Source organism: Bos grunniens, chromosome 6 (assembly GCF_055505025.1).
Source record: "Bos grunniens cultivar Pamir isolate PY7600 chromosome 6, Bosgru_T2T1.0, whole genome shotgun sequence".
NCBI lineage: Eukaryota > Metazoa > Chordata > Mammalia > Artiodactyla > Bovidae > Bos > Bos grunniens.
The window spans coordinates 51139896-51161044 of NC_141170.1; the positions used below are offsets into that span (position 1 = coordinate 51139896).

Sequence of the window (21149 nt, forward strand, 5' to 3'; positions counted from 1 at the left end):
TCACAAGCTGAAGTTAGAGAATGGGAAGGTCTATTTGATGCAGCAGGTAGGAAGATCAAGGCAACTGGAGAAGCTGTGGATAAAAGCCAGGTAGGCTGCCCAGGTGTCAAGAAAACAGAACAGGTGCTCTTTTTATGTCACACTTGGTTCGATGTACTGTTTGCCAGGCACAATGTCATCTTGATCTCTCTTTTGAATGATTCAAAGAAAAGTCCTATGAGTCATCGTTAATTGCTTGCCCTCCTGTGAGTAGCCAAGTCCACTATCATCTGACAGACCCTTCTCTCCTGTGCCATCACCATCCTCTTAGCCCAAACTGTGATCATCTCACCTGGATTTTCTGTAGTGGCTCCCCCGATTCTACGTTTGCCCTCATATAATTCATTCTCCAGAGGAGCCAGGGATCTTTTAAAGAGAAGCCAGATCCTCTTCCTCTCCAAGTCATCACTTTGCACTGAATTTTAATTGCATTGAGAGTAATATCCATTTTCCTTATAGAGCTCTAAAACTTTGGTCTCTGACTAATGCTTCTAACTTCATCTCACATCCACCCCTGTTCCATCCCTTGAGCTTCAGCCACACTGGTCCTTTTTTTGTTTTTCAAACATTCAACTCAACTTTGTACTTTCTGTTCCTGGTGCTTTGCCTTGCTTCCTCTTTTTCATCATTTAGATGTGAGTTCAAATGTAGTTCGCTTTTTCAAATGTGTTTCCAGAGCATTCTCTCCCAAGTAGTGTATTTTAACTTCTTAACCTAATTTGCATCTTATTTATTCACACATATTTCCTTCATTGCATACAACTTTGTTTAGAATTCATTCATTCATCCATGACATATTTATTGTATCCCCAGTATATACCAGGCATTGTTCTAAGCACTTGGGATTCATCAGTGAACAAAAAAGACAAAAGAGAGTCTCTGAGCATATAGAATTCACAACAGCAGGGTGAGGAGAAAAATACCACATAATAAATAAATAGTACATAGTAAACATGATATATAATAAAGTTATAGTTATGTTGGTTAGAAGGCAACAAGTGTAATAGAAAAAATAGAGTCTGGTAATACGGATTGGGAGATCTGGTTGGAGTTTAGGGGCAGGATGCATATTAAACCAGGTGGTTATGGTTGGCCTAATTGAGTTGATTATTAAAGTAGAGTTCTTTTGTTTCTTTTATTTTAGCTTCAGCACCAGTCAGCAAAGTGAATAAGTATTGCACTTCTTCCAACTCTCATTCTACTTTGGGGAAAAAGAATATCATCATGTCAAGCATTACAATTGACCCAGATGTCAAGCCTGGTGAATATGTCATCAAGAGCCTCTTTGCAGAATTTGCTGTTCAAGCTGAAAAGAAAATTGAAGTTGTAATGGCTGAACCCTTGGTGAGTAGAGCTGACCTATAAACCTGAAATCTTTTCTTGCCTTAACCATTATATTATAGATTTTCCAAAGAAAATAACATAGTTGAAAAATATTAAAGGAAGCCAATCTGAAAGGGTATATACTATATAATTCCAGCTATATGATATTCTGGAAAAGACAAAGCTATGGAGACAGTAAAAGATCAGTGGTTGCCAGAGGTTGGGCAGGGGTAGAGGTGGGATGAATAGGCAGACACAGGATTTTTAGGGTAGTGAACATGTCCTGTATGATACTGTAATGGTGATACACATCATCATAGGGATATCCAAACCCACAGAATTTACAACACCTGTTGTGAACCACAGTGCAGTCTGTAGAGTTTGCATCATTAGGATGTGTCAGTTATGAATATGCCCCTCTAGTCCACATGTTGATAATGGTAGGGGCTATGCATGTGTGGGCACAGGGGAAAACAGTAAATCTGTTCTTCTGCTCAGTTTCGCTGTGAACCTAAAACTACTCTAAAAAATAATGTCTTTAAAAAAAAAAAAGGGATAGGTGATAAAAAGTGGTCATCTAAAAAGCTGTAATGACTCTAGAATACACTTAGATGAGTTACTGTAGGTAACAAAAGGACAAAAATGATTTCACCAAGGGGAGTTATTGAGATAGATAAAACATACGAGAAAATTAAAGAAAATCTAAAATATTCTGTGAGTTGGTGATATGACAATAGCCAAATTTAGAACAAGTAAACAGCTTTGAATTTACAGTACATGAGGATACTTAAAAGCATGAGGAGTTCTACTTATGAGAAAGAAGGAAGGAGAAAGAACAAGAACAAAGGTTTGGGTTGGATTCTAAAGAATTGTGATGACTGTTTTACGATAGATAAACAGTGGTGGGACAACAAGGAGAACAGATGAAAGGCGGAGACTATTTAGCTGTTGTATAAGTCCAGGCTGAAATGAAGAGTCTTGAACCAGGGCATTAGCAGTGGAAAAAAGTGAGATAAATAACAAAAGCAGAATCAGTAGAACTTGATGCACAATTAAAATGGAATAGGTGTTTTGAGTGAACATGAAGCGTTAAAGATTTTTTGAAGTGTTCAAAAAGATGGTAGTGTGTTTACCTCGGTAAAGAAAACTAGAGTTTTATTGGGATAGTAAGGATGATTAAGATGTTTGTGTATGTTAAGCTTGAGCTACTAGCAATCTAGACCATGTGGAATTATTTGGTAGCTGGAAATTTCTTTTGGGGAATTTGCAGGAAACATAGATTTTGGCATCATCCACATGAGGGTGATGATTGAAGCCAAAACAGCAGATGATGGCATCCGGGAAAGAAACTACAGAATGGCATTATTATCGTCAAATAATAGATGCAGAGTACAGTGAACACTGGGAAACAGGTTATGGACTTGGAAGTTAAATAGCCTGAGAACCGTTTCTGCAGGGTGAAGTAACTTTAGAAAGTAACTCTCGGGGTTTGAAGGGAACGGATATGTGATCAATCAAGAGCATGTTGGTAGATTACAAGTTGGGTGGTGATAATGAAGATGGAGGTAGAGGATGTAACAGCTGAAATGTATTATTCCTTACATAACTGAATTAGAGATAGATGTGCACCACTATTTTGAGACCCAGAGGGTCTGTTACTTGTCTGAGGCCCAAAGCCAATAAGCAGCAGAGCAAAGAGTTAGGCTTAACTCAACCTGCTGTCCTTTCTCAGAAGGAAGAAAGAAAGGAAGGGGAGAGAATAAAGATGACCTAAGAAAGGAGGGAAGAAGAAGGAAATATATGTTCTTAATTTTCTTAGTTAAGTAGGACTTACTGCTCATACTGTGATGGTCTGTGGGTGGGGTGCCTGCAAGCATCGAGTTTCTTTCTGATCTTTAAATAGAGGACACTACTCTGAGGAGAGTATCTATGAAATCATGTATTTGAGGTTTAAGAAATAATAGTACATAAAAGATCATTAACTAAAATGTATATTTCAGAACTGTACATCTCATTATTAATATATTCAGTTTAGTCATTTCATGATTGCTTTCTGCATTCAGTTCAGTTCAGTTCAGTCACTCAGTCGTGTCTGACTCTTTGCGACCCCATGAATCACAGCACACCAGGCCTCCCTGTCCGTCAATATTTATGCCAATGTGTATATATATATATATATATATTTATATTTATACCAATGTATGTATAACATGTATATAATATAAAATTCTGTTTTAAAAATTAGGATTACGAGAGTTTATAGATATGAAATAGTGCTTATAAGGTTTAATTAGAAAGGTACTTACTCTATAAAATGTTATTTTCTTCATCCATGGTCTGTGAATTACATGTTAGATTGCTTTACTGGCCTACTTAAATAGCATACAGTCAGAAAGGAAACCACTTTTAAAAGATACATTAAAAAAAGGCTTATGGAGCATGATGATTATAGTTGATAATACTATATTGTTTAACTGAAAGTTGCTAAGAAAGTTGAATTTGTGTTCTCACTAAAAACAAAAAAGAAAGAAAGAAAAAGTGAATATGTGAGGTGATGGATGTTTTAATTAACTTGATAGTGGGAATCCTTTCAGAGTATATATGTATTTATCACCTTGTATACTTGAAATATATTACACCTTTATTTACTCATATATCTCAATACAAACTTATAGAAAAGTAGAGATTATAGTATAATGACCCCTCTAGACCCATCACTTGGCTTCGACAGTTAGCAGTGTACACAGCACATTTTAAAAGCTCTTTTCCTATTTTATAAAATGTTTTATAAACAGCATGATGTAGTATGGTCCTAACAGCTCTAAAATGTCTTGTAGTCTTAAAGAAATTTCAATTTTGAAATCTAAAAGTCTTGAGAGTAACATAATTAAAAGAATGTGAGTGAAATTACCTACTTTGAACGAGTCTATAATATAGCAATTTTATAACTTGCTCTTTCCTTTTTCTACCAATGCTAGTATTACTGACCTAGCTCAGGGTCAGATTCTGTCATATTAGACCATTGCATTAGCCTTCTACCCAGTCAAGTAGTAGTCCGTCAGGGTCAGATTCTGTCATATTAGACCATTGCATTAGCCTTCTCACCAATCAAGTAGTAGTCCGTCAGGGTCAGATTCTGTCATATTAGACCATTGCACTAGCCTTCTCATCAATCAAGTAGTAGTCCGTCAGGGTCAGATTCTGTCATATTAGACCATTGCACTAGCCTTCTACCCAATCAAGTAGTAGTCCGTCAGGGTCAGATTCTGTCATATTAGACCATTGCACTAGCCTTCTCACCAATCAAGTAGTAGTCCGTCACCTTTCCATTTCCCTTGTTCTCACCAAACTGTCCCTCATCTACAACACAAATATCAGTATTATCACCTTCTTGCTTTAGAATTCTTGCTTCCTTTTCATTCGTATGTATTAAATTCAAGTTCTTGGGGGAGTCATTTCAGCCTCTTCAAAGCCTTGTTATAGTTTGTATAATGTTTCTTGATTCTCCTATCCTGATGTATGCTGTGACAGAAGTATTGGCTTAAAAATATCCTCTGTATATTCTGTTGTTCTGATGTATTTGTTTTTACTTTTCTCTTGATCTAAAATGCTTTGAACTCCTCTGTTTTTAAACCTCTACTCATCCTTCCAGCTTCCCACGTGTTCCTTCTAACATAGTGACCCTTCCTTAAGCTAAATGAATCTGTGTTTTACCATAGTAATTTTGTCCACACTCCTAGATTCTGACATTGTCATATTATGGTTTATTGTTTACATTAAAAGATCTTTTATTAAAGATCTGTTTATCTCTACGGATGTGAGCTACTTGATACCAGGAACCAGGTCTCTCTCTCTTCTTGTACCTGCAGCACTGACCTTGGTGGTAGGCTCTTAGTAAAAGTTTGTCATATAAATTGAACTTATTCTTGAGAACACTGCTGCGGCCTGCACTCTTATTTTCCTTCTGACAAAGCACAGTATCATTGTGTTAGCCAGAGCTTCTAATATTTCTTTCAGAATAGACTGATGCTGACTATATTTTATTCATTCATTTAACAGTTCATTTCAGAAACCCCCACTATGTAATTTAAAGTGAGATTATTGAGTTATAGTGGGTAGTGCTCAGGATTCCATTGAAAAATAGGTGTTTCTACCCCATCATCACACTTAAGAGAGAAGAGACATTCCTTCCTTCTCCTTCTGACACCCCAGGAAAATACACAAATGTTGTAGACTCTGGCTGCTCAGGACAAACACTGGCTGAGAAAATCCCCATCATATTTTATAGATTTTACCACCGACACTCCTATGTGTGCGTGCTAAGTTGCTTCAGTTATGTCCGACTCTGTGCGACCCCATGGACTGTAGCCCGCCAGGCTCCTCTGTACATGGAATTCTATAGGCAAGAATACTGGAGTGGGTTGCCATTTCCTCCTCCAGGGGATCTTCCCAACCCAGGGACTGAACGTGCGTCTCTTCTATCTCCCACATTGGCAGGCTGGTTCTTTACCATTCGTACCACCACATCCTATGTACCAGCATAATTTCTTCCTGTCTAAATCAGATCTCTGCCAGCTTTGTTTCATTTATGTCCAAATCTGAGTAGATGGTGTATCATCTACCCAGCATTATGATTAGATAATGAAAATACATTATAGCCTCAGATGCGTTTATTGTGATCTCATTTGTTTTGAAATGTATTTTGTACCCTTTCCAGTAATAAACTGCTGTTCAAGATGACTCTCTCGAGTTCTTGAATGAAATTCTCATTCTGTTTTAAAGACAATAGCATCCACAAATTGTTACATACAAGGAGCCTAACCTGTGTCTCATGGTCAGATGGACAGTAGGTTACATGGAAACTTAGAAGCACCCATGTGAAAGACTTCTGTTAAAAGAATTTAATCAACCACTAAAATGAGAGAACTGGCCTTTTCATTTTCATATTAGAACTCATAATAAAAGGAAATTAGGAAGCTGAAAGATTCAAAGGTTAGCTGAGCTTGACTTCAGCCATGATTTCATTTTCATCTTGGAAGATTCAAAAAGGAAGGGCAACCATTGATTAAAATTTCAGCTTGCAAGCAATGTAATCCAATACCTTAGGTTTCTTTATTCCTAAAAGGAGGTAGATCAATCCTGGATAATTGATCCAGGCACATTTGTGCTTATTTGTTACTGTTATTAGATTGCCGGTGACCTATAAAGAAGATGGGGAAAAGGGCTTTAACCAATCACCTGCTAATATAGACTGTATGTATTTAGTTTAGGACCAGCATTTTTACAACTGCACTATCCACTGTTTTTTTGATAGTATTAAATATCTTTGTATTTTAAAGAGTTTCTGGTCTCCCATTTTTCTGTTTAGGACCAGCATTTTTACAACTGCACTATCCACTGTTTTTTTGATAGTATTAAATATCTTTGTATTTTAAAGAGTTTCTGGTCTCCCATTTTTCTGTTTAGGACCAGCATTTTTACAACTGCACTACCCACTGTTTTTTTGATAGTATTAAATATCTTTGTATTTTAAAGAGTTTCTGGTCTTGCATTTTTCTGTTAGTTTCCCCCCTTCTCCTCACATGTTTATTGTTACATGGTATATATTATTTACTATGATTGAGGCACTGAACAGCTGATTGGAAGCCCCACCTTCATGGAGGGGCCTTTTTGACTGTGGTCTTTAGCATGTAGTCATCTGAACCATCAATGTCAGCTCTTTAGCTGGGAGCTAGTCAGAATCTCCTGAGAGGGGTGCTTCAGTAGCCCAAATGAGAAGATTTAGGCTTGGCTACTAACATTCAGGGGATATAGAGGCAGAAGATAACTGTTATTTTTTTAATTATTATTATTATTATTTAGCATATACTTTTTCACTTAAGCTCCTGTCTTCAGGATGATACCCTGTCTTCAAGTGTAGACTCTCCCAGCTGACATCTCTGTTTTGCTCTTTGCTAAGAAGGGCAATTCCTCTATGCGCAGGATGGAGAGACGGCCAACTTGCTAAGTAAGAGTGGGTGAAGGGAGTGAGAGGTAGGGTTTAAACTTTTCCTAAACATTCAACCAAGCTCTTTTTGTTTTTTGTTTTTTAGTTTTCTCTTTTTAATAAAAAGCCTATAAAAGAGGTCAATACAGTACCAGACCTCTTATTTTTTTAATTTTTTGGCTGCTCTGAGTCTCCATGGTGGCACGCAGGCTTTTTCTCTAGTTGTGGCACATGGGTTTAGCTGCCCCGTGGCATGTGGGGTCTCAGATCCCCTACCAGGCATTGAACCTGTGTCCCTGTGTTGCAAGATGGATTCTTCACCACTGGACCCCCAGGGAAATCCCTCAACATTCTTATTTTAACTTCACCTTCACCCACACTTTCATAGTACTGAAGTCCTCCAATTCCTGAGCCTTTGGGGAGTTCCAAGGTACAGACTGGATTATCTTTTCCCCACTTTGCATGGCAAGCTCAGTCCCTTCCCTCTGATTGTGACTCAGATGTCATCTTCTCAGTGGTCATTAGGAAGTCCCCACCTCCACTGCAGCTTCCTATCCTAAAGTCGAAGATAATATATATATTTTTTTGCTCTGTCATTGGACTTTTTAATCTACAGTGATAAGGATTGTTTAGTAGGAGAGAAGGCCATGTTTAGTTGCAGATTATTGAAATATTTCAGTATCATTGTTACACTGTCAAAATTTTTTCAGTAAGCCCTCTTGCTTTCCTTGGAAGCTACATGTTGCTGCTGGTACTCTGCACACAGATACTAGTTAAAGGGTCAAATTAGAGTATAAGGGATTGTGAACTTTAGATGCATTATTAGTATATTCTATTATTTTGAAATAATGACATTATAAAAAGTGGAAATAGTTTTAAAGGTTATGTAATAAAAATAGTGATCCTTTCATTTTTTATCAAGGTAATCACTGTCCATAGTTTTAGTTTACTATTTTTCATGTCTGTTATTTATCAATGTCTGTAGCACTTTCCACCTTTAAAAAAGAAAAAACACAGCCATGAGATTTTATATACATAATATTTTTTCTGTACCTATTTTTATTTAAAAAATCAGAGATTGTTCTATTGTCAACCCATATGTATTTGTCTCATTCTTTCTAACAATTGAATACTACTTCACTTAGAGAAAGTACTATAAATGTTTGTATACCACTCTCTATGGATAAGCTGTTTGGGACTTACCCCAATTTGAGGCCATTGCAAAAAACAGTGTAGTGTTAGTTGCTCAGTCCTGTCCCAGTCTTTTCGATCTCATAGACTGTAGCCCACCAGGCTCCTCTGTCCATGGAATTCTCCAGGCAAGAATACTGGAGTGGATTGCCATTCCCTTCTCCAGAGGATCTTCCTGACCCAGGGATTGAACCCAGGTCTCCTGTGTTGCAGGCAGCCTCTTTACTGTTTGAGCTACCAGGAAGACAACAGCAGAAAAAGATAGTACAATAAATATTCTTATACGTAAGTCTTTGCATTCATCTATATGTAAATATAGAGAATAATTTGGTCTATGGCCATAGCACTCTGAACGCACCCAGATCTCATCTGATCTCAGAAGCTAAGCAGGATCGGGCCCAGTTAGTACTTGGATGGGAGAATAACTTGTATTCTTTTTAGTTGTCATGTTAATGGGTTGCAGATACTATAAGCATGTTTTTAAATTCTTTATCTTTTCCAAGTCTCATATTGAAAGTACGTCTGCTTGAGCAATGATTAGACTGTCCTCAACCATATTATAATCAAACTGAGAGGTTAATACAAAGCCCTTGATTAGTAATCTGTATTTAAGGCAGTACACTTCAGTTTAGTTCAGTCACTCAGTCGTATCCGACTCTTTGAGACCCCATGGACTGCAGCACGCCAGGCCTCCCTATCCTGCACCAACTCCTGGAGTTTACTCAAACTCATGTCCATTGAGTCGGTGGTACCATCCAACCATCTCATCCTCTGTTGTCCCCTTCTCTTCCTGCCTTCAATCTTTCCCAGCATCAGGCTCTTTTCCAATGAATCAATTCTTCACATCAGGTGGAGTTTCAGCTTCAGCATCAGTCCTTCCAGTGAATATTCAGGACTGATCTCCTTTAGGATGGACTGGTTGGCTCTTCTTGCAGTCCAAGGGACTCTGAAGAGTCTTCTCCAACACCACAGTTCAAAAGCATCAGTTCTTCAATGCTCAGCTTTCTTTATAGTCCAGCTCTCATATCCACACATGACTAGTAGAAAAACCATAGCTTTGACTAGATGGACCTTTGGCAAAGTAGTGTCTCTGCTTTTTAATATGCTGTCTAGGTTGGTCATAACTTTTCTTCCAAGGAGCAAGCGTCTTTTAATTTCATGGCTGCAGTCACCATCTGCAGTGATTTTGGAGTCCAAGAAATTAATGTTTTTTAACTGATAGTGACATGAGTATTTCACATTCAAACATCGTTTCTGAGTTCTTATTATGTAAAAAACAGCTAACTCTCACTTTTTGGTTTAGGAAAAACTCTGTGAGGCTATCAAATGTTCAGAAATCTTTGAGAAAGTGTGAGTTTATTGAAAAATGAAAAATGTTGAGTACAAGAAAACAGTGTGAGTGTTTCTGGAAAAGTTAATTTCTCTCTTTTAGTTTTCTTAGTCATTACTTTACTGTATAAATACCCTATGGGGTAATGAACTATGTAGATCAGCGTTCCTCAAAATATTACTGAAAACCTTTCAATTTAGTATTACAGTGAAAGAGGGATCAAGTGAGGGGGATCAAGTAAGTCAAGTAAGTTGGGAAGAAACAGCTTATTCTCTCTTCTATACCACGCCTAGCCCAGGTTTTAAATACACAATTCACATTAGGATAGCTCACTAGTCTTCAAACTTTTAGATACTTACAGAAGCAGTGTTCTCTTGAACTTGCTGTGAGACTTAGAGCTCATTAATTGGGCATATATATTATTGGACAGTATCATTATCGTGTTGTATGTTTATCGTGCATCAGTCAGTTCAGTTCAGTTTAGTCGCTCAGTCGTGTCCGACTCTTTGCGACCCCATGAATCACAGCACGCCAGGCCTCCCTGTCCATCACCAACTCCCGGAGTTCACTCAGACTCACGTCCATCGAGTCAATGATGCCATCCAGCCATCTCATCCTCTGTCGTTCCCTTCTCCTCCTGTCCCCAGTCCTCCCAGCATCAGAGTCTTTTCCAATGAGTCAACTCTTCGCATGAGGTGGCCAAAGTATTGAAGTTTCAGCTTTAGTATCAATCCTTCCAAAGAAATCCCAGGGCTGATCTCCTTCAGAATGGACTGGTTGGATCTCCTTGCAGTCCAAGGGACTCTCAAGAGTCTTCTCCAACACCACAGTTCAAAAACATCAATTCTTGGGCGCTCAGCTTTCTTCACAGTCCAACTCTCACATCCATACGTGACCACAGGAAAAACCATAGCCTTGACTAGACGGACCTTTGTTGGCAAAGTAATGTCTCTGCTTTTGAATATGCTATCCAGGTTGGTCATAACTTTCCTTCCAAGGAGTAAGCGTCTTTTAATTTCATGGCTGAAGTCACCATCTGTAGTTGGTTTTAGAGATAGAAGACTTGTCTGCAAGATAATTACCAAAGTGTGCTTAGCATTTAAGGACTCAAATGCCAAGGACATACCAAAAATCTTTTGCCCATTAAGAAAGTCAAGTGCCATAAAACCAAAATTGAAAGAGACACATGTATCCCATTGTTCACTGCAGCACTATTTACAATGGCTAGAACATGGAAGCAACCTAGATGTCCATCCACGGATGAATGGATAAAGAAGCTGTGGTATATATACACAATAGAATGTTATTCAGCCATAAAAGGAACACATTTGAGTCAGTTCTAGTGAGGTGGATGAACCTAGAACCTATTATACAGAGTGAAGTGAGGTCAGAAAGAGAAAGATAAATACTGTATTCTGACAAATATATATGGAATCTAGAAAAATGGTACTGAAGAATTTATTTACAGGGCAACAATGGAGAAACAGACATAGAAAACAGACTTATGGACATGGGGATAGGGCAGAGGGGGTGAGATGTATGGAAAGAGTAACATGGAAATTTATATTACCATATGTAAAATAGATGGCCAATGGGAATTTGCTGTATGGCTCAGGAAACTCAAACAGGGGCTCTGTATCAACCTAGAGGGGTGGGACGGGGAGGGAGTTTCAGAAGGGTGGGGATATATGTATACCTATGGCTGATTCATGTTGAGGTTTGACAGAAAACAGCAAAATTCTATAAAGCAATTATCCTTCAATAAAAATAAATTAATTAAAAAAAAGAAAGTCAAGCAACATAAAATTCAAGCATTTTACCGACTCCAATTAAATTAGTTAGAAACATGATTCTCTGGTAGTTAGATTAGGAATTTTTACATTTCAGTGGCAAATATGTTTCTGAGTTTATTTTCATGAAGGTGAGTCATAAATGAGAGAAGGAAATTGGGACTCTTGGATAGATAAGCTTCAGAATATACATATTTCTAAATTCCAGTTTTTCTCTAAATTCTAAAATTCTAAATTTAAAATTCTAAAAATTCGAAATTTCTAAATTCCAATTGAAGAATGGCACTGGTTTTTTATGATACATATTTCAGGTAAAAATTCAGTAAGAAAGCCTAATGTAGAAAGTTTAGAAAATCATCCTAAAGAATCTCAATAAAAGAATCAATTGTATTAGATTTGAATATAATCTGAGACACCTCTCACATTCAGTAAGTTAAATAATTCTATGTGGAATAGGAAGCAAGAAAAGTAGATAGTAAGGCTGACAGAAAGGGTCACGCTGTGTATGCTCTTCTAAATTAAATTAATTAAATTTTGTTTGTATTACCACATCAGCACCTTTCCTTAAGACTAATTAATTACAAAAGAAAATCTAATTACAAAGAAAGCAAAACCAACTTACAAATCTCAACTGTTTAATATATGTAAAATTTCTAATATTTTGCATATACTTTTTTTTCAATTGTAGGAGAAGCCATTATCTAGATCTCTTCAGAGAGGTGAAGATCTTCAGTTTGACCAGGTATGCCAGTGTGCTTTTTTTTTTTTCTTTTTTTTTTCCTGAAAGGAAAATGTTTATCCTAACAGTCTGATCCAAATACATATACACCCAGTATTAAGAAATTTCTATATTTTGTTTAGTGGCCCTATATATCGTTATACACTAGATTCTGTCTGGAGCTGATAGTCTGTTTTATATAAATATATACATATATATTATACACACACACACAAAGACACCTGCTGCTGCTACTGCTGCTAAGTCACATCAGTTGTGTCCAACTCTGTGTGACCCCATAGATGGCAGCCCACCAGGCTCCCATCCCCAAGATTCTCCAGGCAAGAATACTGGAGTTGGTTGCCATTTCCTTCTCCAGTGCATTAAAGTGAAAAGTGAAAGTGAAGTCACTCAGTTGTGTCCGACTCTTTGCGACCCCATGGAGTGTAACCTACCAGACTCCTCCGTCCATGGGATTTCCCAGGCAAGAGTACTGGAGTGGCTTGCCATTGCCTTCTCCGAAATAAACAAGGACCAAACCCAGGCTACCAGCGTGGAAGCATGACATGCTAACCACTGGACTGCCATGGAATTCCTTGGTAGTTTGTTTTTTAACAAAACAAATAGAAGGAGTTATGAGCTGTGAACTTTATTGATTTCTGTTTATTAAATATTTTAAAACTTTGCTTTTCATTGGTACTGTCTTTACTATGCCCTTTGAAAATTTTCAGAAGGTTTCCAATTATATCCCTCAATCTTTCCTTGTATACAATTTTACATATTTGACCTCTTAACACGGAGAAGGCGGTGGGAACCCACTCCAGTACTCTTGCCTGGAGAGTCCCATGGACGGAGGAGCCTGGTGGGTTGCAGTCCATGGGGTCGTGAAGAGTCAGACACAACTGAGCGACTTCCCTTTCACTTTTCACTTTCATGCATTGGAGAAGGAAATGGCAACCCACTCCAGTGTTCTTGCCTGGAAAGTCCCAGGGATGGTGGAGCCTGGTGGGCTGCCGTCTATGGGGTTGCACAGAGTTGGACATGACTGAAGCGACTTAGCAGCAGCAGCAGCAGACCTCTTAACATTTACTGTTTTTCCTGTTGGGGCTTCAGAACCTTTATATTGAAGCATCTAGCCTGGTTTTCTCTCTTTCCACCCCATTCTAAAGGCAGAGCCAGAGACAAGGACTTGGTTCTAGAAAGAGATTCTAGGGAGGAGACTTGAGAGAGTGATGCAGGGAAAAGGAAGAACTGATAGAGATCACCGCTCTGGGCACTGGGGGTTCATTCCATTCTGAGAGCTATCGAGAATGTTGCCCATACCTGTCTGTCTGAAGAATGGAGGGCTGCAGCATTTATCTGCAGTTCCCTCTGCAGTAGTTGTGGGTTGTCCTCAGAGGCATTGACTACACCCCATACTCAAACTTGTGGCTGTGCTTGTGCAAAGATCAAGGGGAGTGCCTGTGTTAGAAAGCCAAAGAAGCTTAAAAAGAAAATATACAATGGCCAACCCCCTGACCCCAAAATAATCCCCAAACCAGAAATCTTTATAAAGAATACTAATATCTAAAATTTAGTGGTATTTTTCTAATGTCAGTTCTTTCCTCTTGCTAATAATGAATATTTGATCAAGTGTTATTTTTATCATAATTATGTTTGCTCAATAATTATTTCATTATATACTGATTGTCTGCAAAGCTCAATAACTGAGATCAGCTTTCTGTTGCCACCTAGTATTCCTGAGCTACTTTTCTCATAATTAGGTATCTAGGAAATAGAAGTTAATGCTCATGTTAGTCTGCTTGATTAGATAGAGATGACTGGTTAGAATTACTTGGTGGAGGCTTTCCAAAATACTGTGTTTCTGGCTCCTGCTGCAGTTCTGCTGACCAAGATTGGTGCTCTGGCACCTGTATTTTACAATAGCTCCCTAGGTGATTCTGATGCATACACTCAGTAAATAGCTGCTGGTCTAAGAAGCTATAAATAAGAAGGCTTTTGTTACGGTAATAATAAGATCACTTCATACAGCCCTTTTCAAATCTTAATGCCATTACAGAAGATACTAAGTACTAGTTATTATTAATGTATTACTAATATTTTAGTAACTAAAGTTATTATTAATGTTATTGTTAATGTATTACTAATATATTTAAATAATCTTGAATCTATTTAACTAATGATGAATGAATGATCAGAATTTGAAACTTATTAAGCCATATTTTAAGGAAATTTCCATTTCTTTTCTTATGTAAATGACAATAAAACTAAATTATCATGCCCAATAGCTTGATTCTTTTTTACAATAAAAGCTATGTGTGAAATAAACTGCTTTTATATTTTTACAGTAGCAGATGATGTTAGTTCCTACTTTAAATATTAAGAGATTTCCTTTGATTGATAGTATTCATTGTTAATGAAATATAAAATTTCAAAATGCTTAAATAAAATTAGAATCTTGTTTTTATTTTCATTTTCTAGATTAGAAACTATTCACCTATCAGGTTATGATAATTTATAAATCATAAATGTATGATTAAAGGAAGACAGATTATAAAAAAAGAGAAGAATGCACAATCAACCTGTTTCATTCTTTGTTACATGAAAAATATAAAATATTAGGAAAAATAAATGTTTAATTCCTAGAAGTAGCCATTTATCTTCATTAACTGACACTTCCTACAGTTGTAGAACTGAGTGAGATGTTGAATATCCCCGCAGCCTGTAGTTTTTTTAGTTAAGTCAAACAAAGTGAAGCATGTTTCACTGTACACTAATTTTAAAATACTAATTTTATGAACAATGGATTGAATCAGATACAAAGTTTCTTATGAAGAGAGTGTGTTTTTTCTCTGGATCCTCAAGGTGACCTTAGGGATGACTGGTGGTAGCTGGTGTACCTCTTACCGCCACTACAGGCAAGCTGGGTTCATTCGTGAAATGAATCTGATAAAGCTAACCTACAGTTCAGATAGTTTAAGGGATGCCTCAAATTGAGTGGCAGGCATCCGGCCCACTCCATTTATTTTTATGCTGTCCATTTATATATTTTAAGCTTGAAAAGCATGTATATAACACATTTCTAATATGTTCATTTGTGAGTATCACAAATTGTGTAATTATAATTCTCTGTTCCGTGTCATAGCAGCACAGAGGCAAGTGGAGCTTTTCCCATAGTTCTAACTGGTGCGGTCTTCTCTGTTTCTGCATCCCTTTATCCCTTCTAGTGGTAACATTTTAGAACATTTCATTCACATGAGTAGGGAAGAACTGGCCAGGAAAAGGAAGGAGGTGTGATTGTTTCATGTTGTGTGTAACGGTTCACCCAGAGGCGTCATGAATATAATCAGGGATGTTACTGACAGTCATGTTTTAACACGAGCAGCATATGGAGGCAGGTAAAGGGTGGAAAGCCACTGAACTAAACTGCAAGGATTTGGGTAAATTTTAATAGTCAGTGAAATGTAACTCACTATACTTTATTACTTGGCTAGACTCCCAGCCCTTATTTTTATTTTGAAACACATTTATTGCTCTTGAATTACTGTGTTTCATGTTAATTTATTCCAGAAATATTGCTCATTTCTAAGTGATTGCGAGTAGAGTTAGAAGTGTGGCACTTTGATGTATTTTATCTTTGGCAACATCTTGTGTTTCCAGTTGATAAGCTCTATGAGCTCAGTAGCAGAGCACTGTCTCCCTTCCTTACTCCGCACCTTGTTTGACTGGTACAAGCGCCAGAACGGAACTGAAGATGAATCATATGAATATAGGCCTCGGTCTAGCACAAAATCTAAGGGGTAAGTGGCGCATTTTTTTACTTTTCTGTCTGGGCTTGAAGTACTTCCAATGAAGAGGCTATAGTGTTATCAGCTGACGATTGTTATTGTTTGGTTACTTTTGTTGAACAGGTAACAGAGGGAAAAGGTGGTTCACACTTAAACTGTGAATCAAGTGAAGGTATCAGTTAAAGGAGGTGCTGCCCCACAGGAGTCACCACTGGAGCTAGTCTTGCCAAAATGCATTTCAAGAAAGCTATCTCAGTGGTGCAGTGAGGAGCTTTAACAGTCATCAACAAAGTTAAGAATATGCAAAGAAAGTCCTGTTCATATGGTTTGTGAAGGGAAACAATTGTGATATTGGAAGACTGCTCAAACCTTATATTCTTTAACTTAAGACTCTTCTTGGAGTTAAATCCTTGAACTTGTCTTTCTTTCTTCAAATTTTCCAGGGAGATCATAGATTTAAGTAAAACATGTTTGTTTTCAGATGATGGCCTATGGTTTAGAATTGGATTTCAGCAGATGCCACTTGTGATTTTTCAACTTAGATTTGTGAAAAAATGACCTGGCACTGTATTTTCATATTTTTCTTCCTCTTATTCTTTTATTTTTTATTTATTTTAAAATATGGTTTTATTTATTAAAAATTTTCCATTTGTATGTTTAATTTTTTTTTTTTAAATTATGAACATATGATAACACACTTACAGGCGACTTGGAAAATACAGAACAAGGTTACATATCGTTCCATTTATATATTATAATAATTTTTTGCAGTAGATAAGATTTTTAGTTGGAGTTTCAATAGCAAACTCTAAAAAGTAACAGAATGAATATACAGAGAAGTAGAAGGATATTGTAGGTCTGAAAAGCTCTGTGAACCTATTCAAAATAACATAATTAAGATTTGTACAATTTTCATACAACAGTAGGGTATAAATTCTATTCATTTTTTTGGCCGTGCCACTTGGCATGTAGGATCCCAGTTCCCTGACCAGGAATTGAACCCATACCCCCTGCACTGGAAGCACGGCGTCCTAACCACTGAACCACCAGAAACTCCCCCTAATTGTTTTAGATTAGGTTTAATTTCTGACAGATATAGTAGTGAGATTTGCATGTAAGTTCCTAACGTACAAAATGAGAACACAAGAAATGCAATATATATGTTGAGTGATTACAAAAACTTTTAACAGTTGCCATGAAACACCATACGTACTAGGAATTCAGTAAATAACATGAAATACTAACCAAGAGCTCTTTTCATAATGCAATCCTAATTTGAGATTCTTGTTTCAGGGATGAACAGCAACGTGAAAGAGACTATCTTCTTGAAAGAAGAGACTTAGCAGTAGATTTCATTTTTTGTCTAGTTTTAGTTGAAGTTCTAAAGCAGGTAAGCTCTTTCGTTTCTGCAAAGTCTGTATTTCCTATTTTTCGCTGATTTACTTTCATGCTTCAGTTACCTAATTTAGGATGTTGTATCTAAAATTCTGGCTCACAGAAACACAATTCCTGTAATTTAATTGTATGCCTTTCAATTGCCTGAGGATTACATGTCCTGTACCTGTCTCTCCCCATTCTTTCTACCTTCGTTTGCCATCTAAGACATGAAATCGTGTTAGTAAAATGGAGCTGAATAGAAACTGTTAAATATGGGCTTTTAGCTGTCACTGTAGTCTACCTGTCATTTACCTACTTCAATTCCTTTTCACCTCCACTTTTAAAGAAATTCTCTTCCTTGCCCTCAAGCCTGCATTTCAACATGTAATAATTGTGCAGTGATTGTTGAGCAATGGGGGTGATCTGAACTGTCAAGTGCAAATGATTTTCAGGATAATGAATTATTTATGTTTGTTCATTCAACGGGCTTCCCTGATAGCTCAGTTGGTAAAGAATGTGCCTGCAAAGCAGGAGACCCCGGTTCAATTCCTGGGTCGAGAAGATCTGCTGGAGAAGGGATTAGGCTACCCACTCCAGTATTCTTGGGCTTCTCTGGTGGCTCAGCTGGTAAAGAGTCCGCCTGTAATGCCAGAGACCTAGATTTGATCCCTGGGTTGGGAAGATCTCCTGGAGAAGGGAAAGGCTACCCACTCCAATACTCTGGCCTGGAAAATTCCATGGACTATATATAGTCCATGGGGTTGCAAAGAGTTGGACATGACTTTCTCTTTCACTTTCATTCATTCAATAAGTGTTAGAATGTCTACTGTTGGGTGGCATTGTTCTAGGTGCTGCACTCCTGAGCTCACCATCTCAGTGACATAGTGAAGATATAAATATGTAATTTAGTGTCAGCTATCATCTTGTACATATTTTTACTATTCACGATCAGTACAAGTATGTGTATAAGTGCCTATACTGATGTGAAAGTATGTTTTCCATAGTTTGTAGTCTTTAAAAACTTATACAGCATTCAAAGATGATCCATGTATTTCCAGCGATGTATGCTGTAATGTTTTGGGAAAAGAAAAAATCAGGTCACCTAAAAGAAAAAGAAAAATCATATTTTGCATATGACATGTTTGGACAGGGAGTTTTGTTTTTGTTGTATAAAATGGAATAGAATACCTAATATGACTTGAAAAAGCAAGTGTAAGATATAAAAAGTTAATTGATTTGATAGTCTTTTTTTGATATAACCACTATAAAAATATTTGAATTGTGTAATCATGTGTACTTTGCCTTTGTTTTTACAATGTATGTGAAAAAATATTGAAATCTGAATATCTGAAACCCACAGATAAAAATATTTTTTCTTATTTTTTATTTTGTTTAAAAGTTTAATAACTTTGAATATGTGAAATAGATAAATGCATTAATCAAAGGTAAAATCACTTTAATTTGTACCTTTCATGAAGATTTATTTAGTCAATGTGGGAAAGAAGTTTCCTCTGAAAGTTGTGCTTTCTGAAAGGCAGATTTGCTTTCTTGATCTCTCAGTTTAGCTGGATCCTAGATCCTAGGGCGGAAGTCAGTAGAGATATGGAAGGACCTGAGGACCAGAAGCATGATACCATGAACAGACTTGGGCTTTGCATTCATCAAGGTTACATGCATGCTAAGTCACTGGAGTTGTGTCCGGCTCTTTGTGACCCCATGGACCATAGCCCGCCAGACTCTTCTGTGCATGGGATTCTCCAGGCAAGAATACTGGAGTGGGTTGTCATGCACTCCAGGGAATCTTCCTGAGCCAGGGATCGAACCCAAATCTCTTATGTCTCCTGCATTGGGAAGCATATTCTTTACCACTAGCTCCACCTGGGAAGCCCCATCAAGGTTGATCTCATGCTAAATGTAGATCTTGTGATGAGTTTAGTCATCAGTATTTGCATTTCTTAGTTAAATGATAGAGGAATTTCTTCTCCCAGCCAAAGAAATTGCAAACTCCGTGCACTGACTTTCAGACCCCTCCGTCATCTGACTCTTTTATGCTTTTTCTCCTTTGTTTGCCATGATGGTCTTCCACTTAGCAACTGGTCTCTCTTCTCATCTAAAAGTTACCTATGATTGCACTGGCTTCAGAACTTCAGTGCACAGACAAACCCTTGGAGGGTTTTCTTTCTCCCCTTACCTTTCCTTCTCAGCTGTCCTTTTACCCTTCCCCATTGTCTTTGTCTTGATCTTCCTCCTGTTCCTTTAAAAACTCTAATAGTCCAGATAACTCTTCTAGTAGGGAAAAAAAAATCAAGGTCTGTAAACCTAAGAAAATCCTTTCAGGCCCATTTTTCGAGTCCTCTGCACAAAATCCTTTCATATCCATGGTTCACATGGACTTAAAGTATAAAAAGGGGAAATACAGTGGTTCTCATAGCTCATCCTTGTTTTTGGTTCTTTTATCATACTCTTCTAACCTACAGTTCCCTTTCTACTTAACATTTCTTTTTTAAAAAATTTATTTTTTAATTGGAGTATAATTTCTTTACAGTGTTACATTATTTTCTTTTGTACAACAACATTTATACCCCTTTTCTCTCTTACCATTATCCTCATATTTTCATTCAAATGCACTCATCAAAGAAATATATATCAAAAGCATCAGTTCAGTTCAGTCACTCAGTCACGTCCGACTCTGCGACCCCATGGACTGCAACACACCAGGCTTCCCTGTCCATCACCACCAACTCTCGGAGCTTGTTCAAACTCATGGCCATTGTGTTGGTGATGCCATCTAACCATCTTGTCCTCTATGGACCCCTTCTCCTGCCTTCAGTCTTTCCCAGCATCAGGGTCTTTTCCAATGAGTCAATTCTTTGCACTGGGTGGCCAAAGAATTGGAGCTTCAGCATCTGTCCTTCCAATGAATATTCAGGACTGATTTCCTTTAGGATGAACTGGTTGGATCTCCTTGCAGTCCAAGAGACTCTCAAGAGTCTTCTCCAACACCAAAGTTCAAAAGCATCAACTCTGGCGCTCAGCTTTCTTTATGGTCCAACTCTCACATCCATACATGACTACTGGGAAAGCCATAGCTTTGACTAGATGGAACTTTGTTGACAAAGTAATGTCTCTGCTTTTTAATATGCCTTCTAGGTTTGTCATAGCTTTTCTCCCAAGGAGCAAATATCTTTTTGATGTTCATTATTTAAAATCCTATATAGGTTTTCTCTTTCCCAGTAAAATTCAAGTCTTTTTAGCTTCTTCAAAATTACTGCACCTACAGAATATGAAGTAAAAATCAATAGAACTTTCTGAACTATCATGACAAACGAACCCAATTTTTTTCTGTGTCAAAATGATGTAGGGTTTAATAGATTCAGAGAGTAATCAATGGTAGTATATTTTGAATTTAATATGACTATTACTTTTGTCCCACATAATATACATGTATTAAAATGTGATTCAGTTTTATTTTGATGAGATGGATGGCTCCAGGAGTAACCTGGAGTGTAATGAAATATTGATACATGGTTGGGTCAGTCTTGAAAGGGGAGTACATATTGTTTGTGGGTTAGTGCTTGATCTCATATATTACAAATTATTTGTTTCT

General features: G+C 37.3%; 1 protein-coding gene across 18 annotated transcripts in view; it reads left to right on the top strand.

The window, feature by feature from the left end:
• The window catches only part of FRYL (FRY like transcription coactivator), a 269726-nt gene that overhangs the window by 122444 nt on the left and 126133 nt on the right, over nt 1–21149 (top strand). For all 18 annotated transcript variants that reach the window (XR_015165432.1, XM_086405843.1, XM_086405844.1 and 15 more), the window contains 4 exons: nt 1184–1383; nt 12348–12401; nt 16038–16177; nt 17459–17555. Coding sequence is in view for 17 of the 18 variants with exons in the window: in XM_086405834.1 (XP_086261960.1) it covers nt 1184–1383; nt 12348–12401; nt 16038–16177; nt 17459–17555 (491 nt within the window). In the remaining variant the exon portion in view is untranslated. The remainder of the gene's footprint in view (nt 1–1183; nt 1384–12347; nt 12402–16037; nt 16178–17458; nt 17556–21149) is intronic.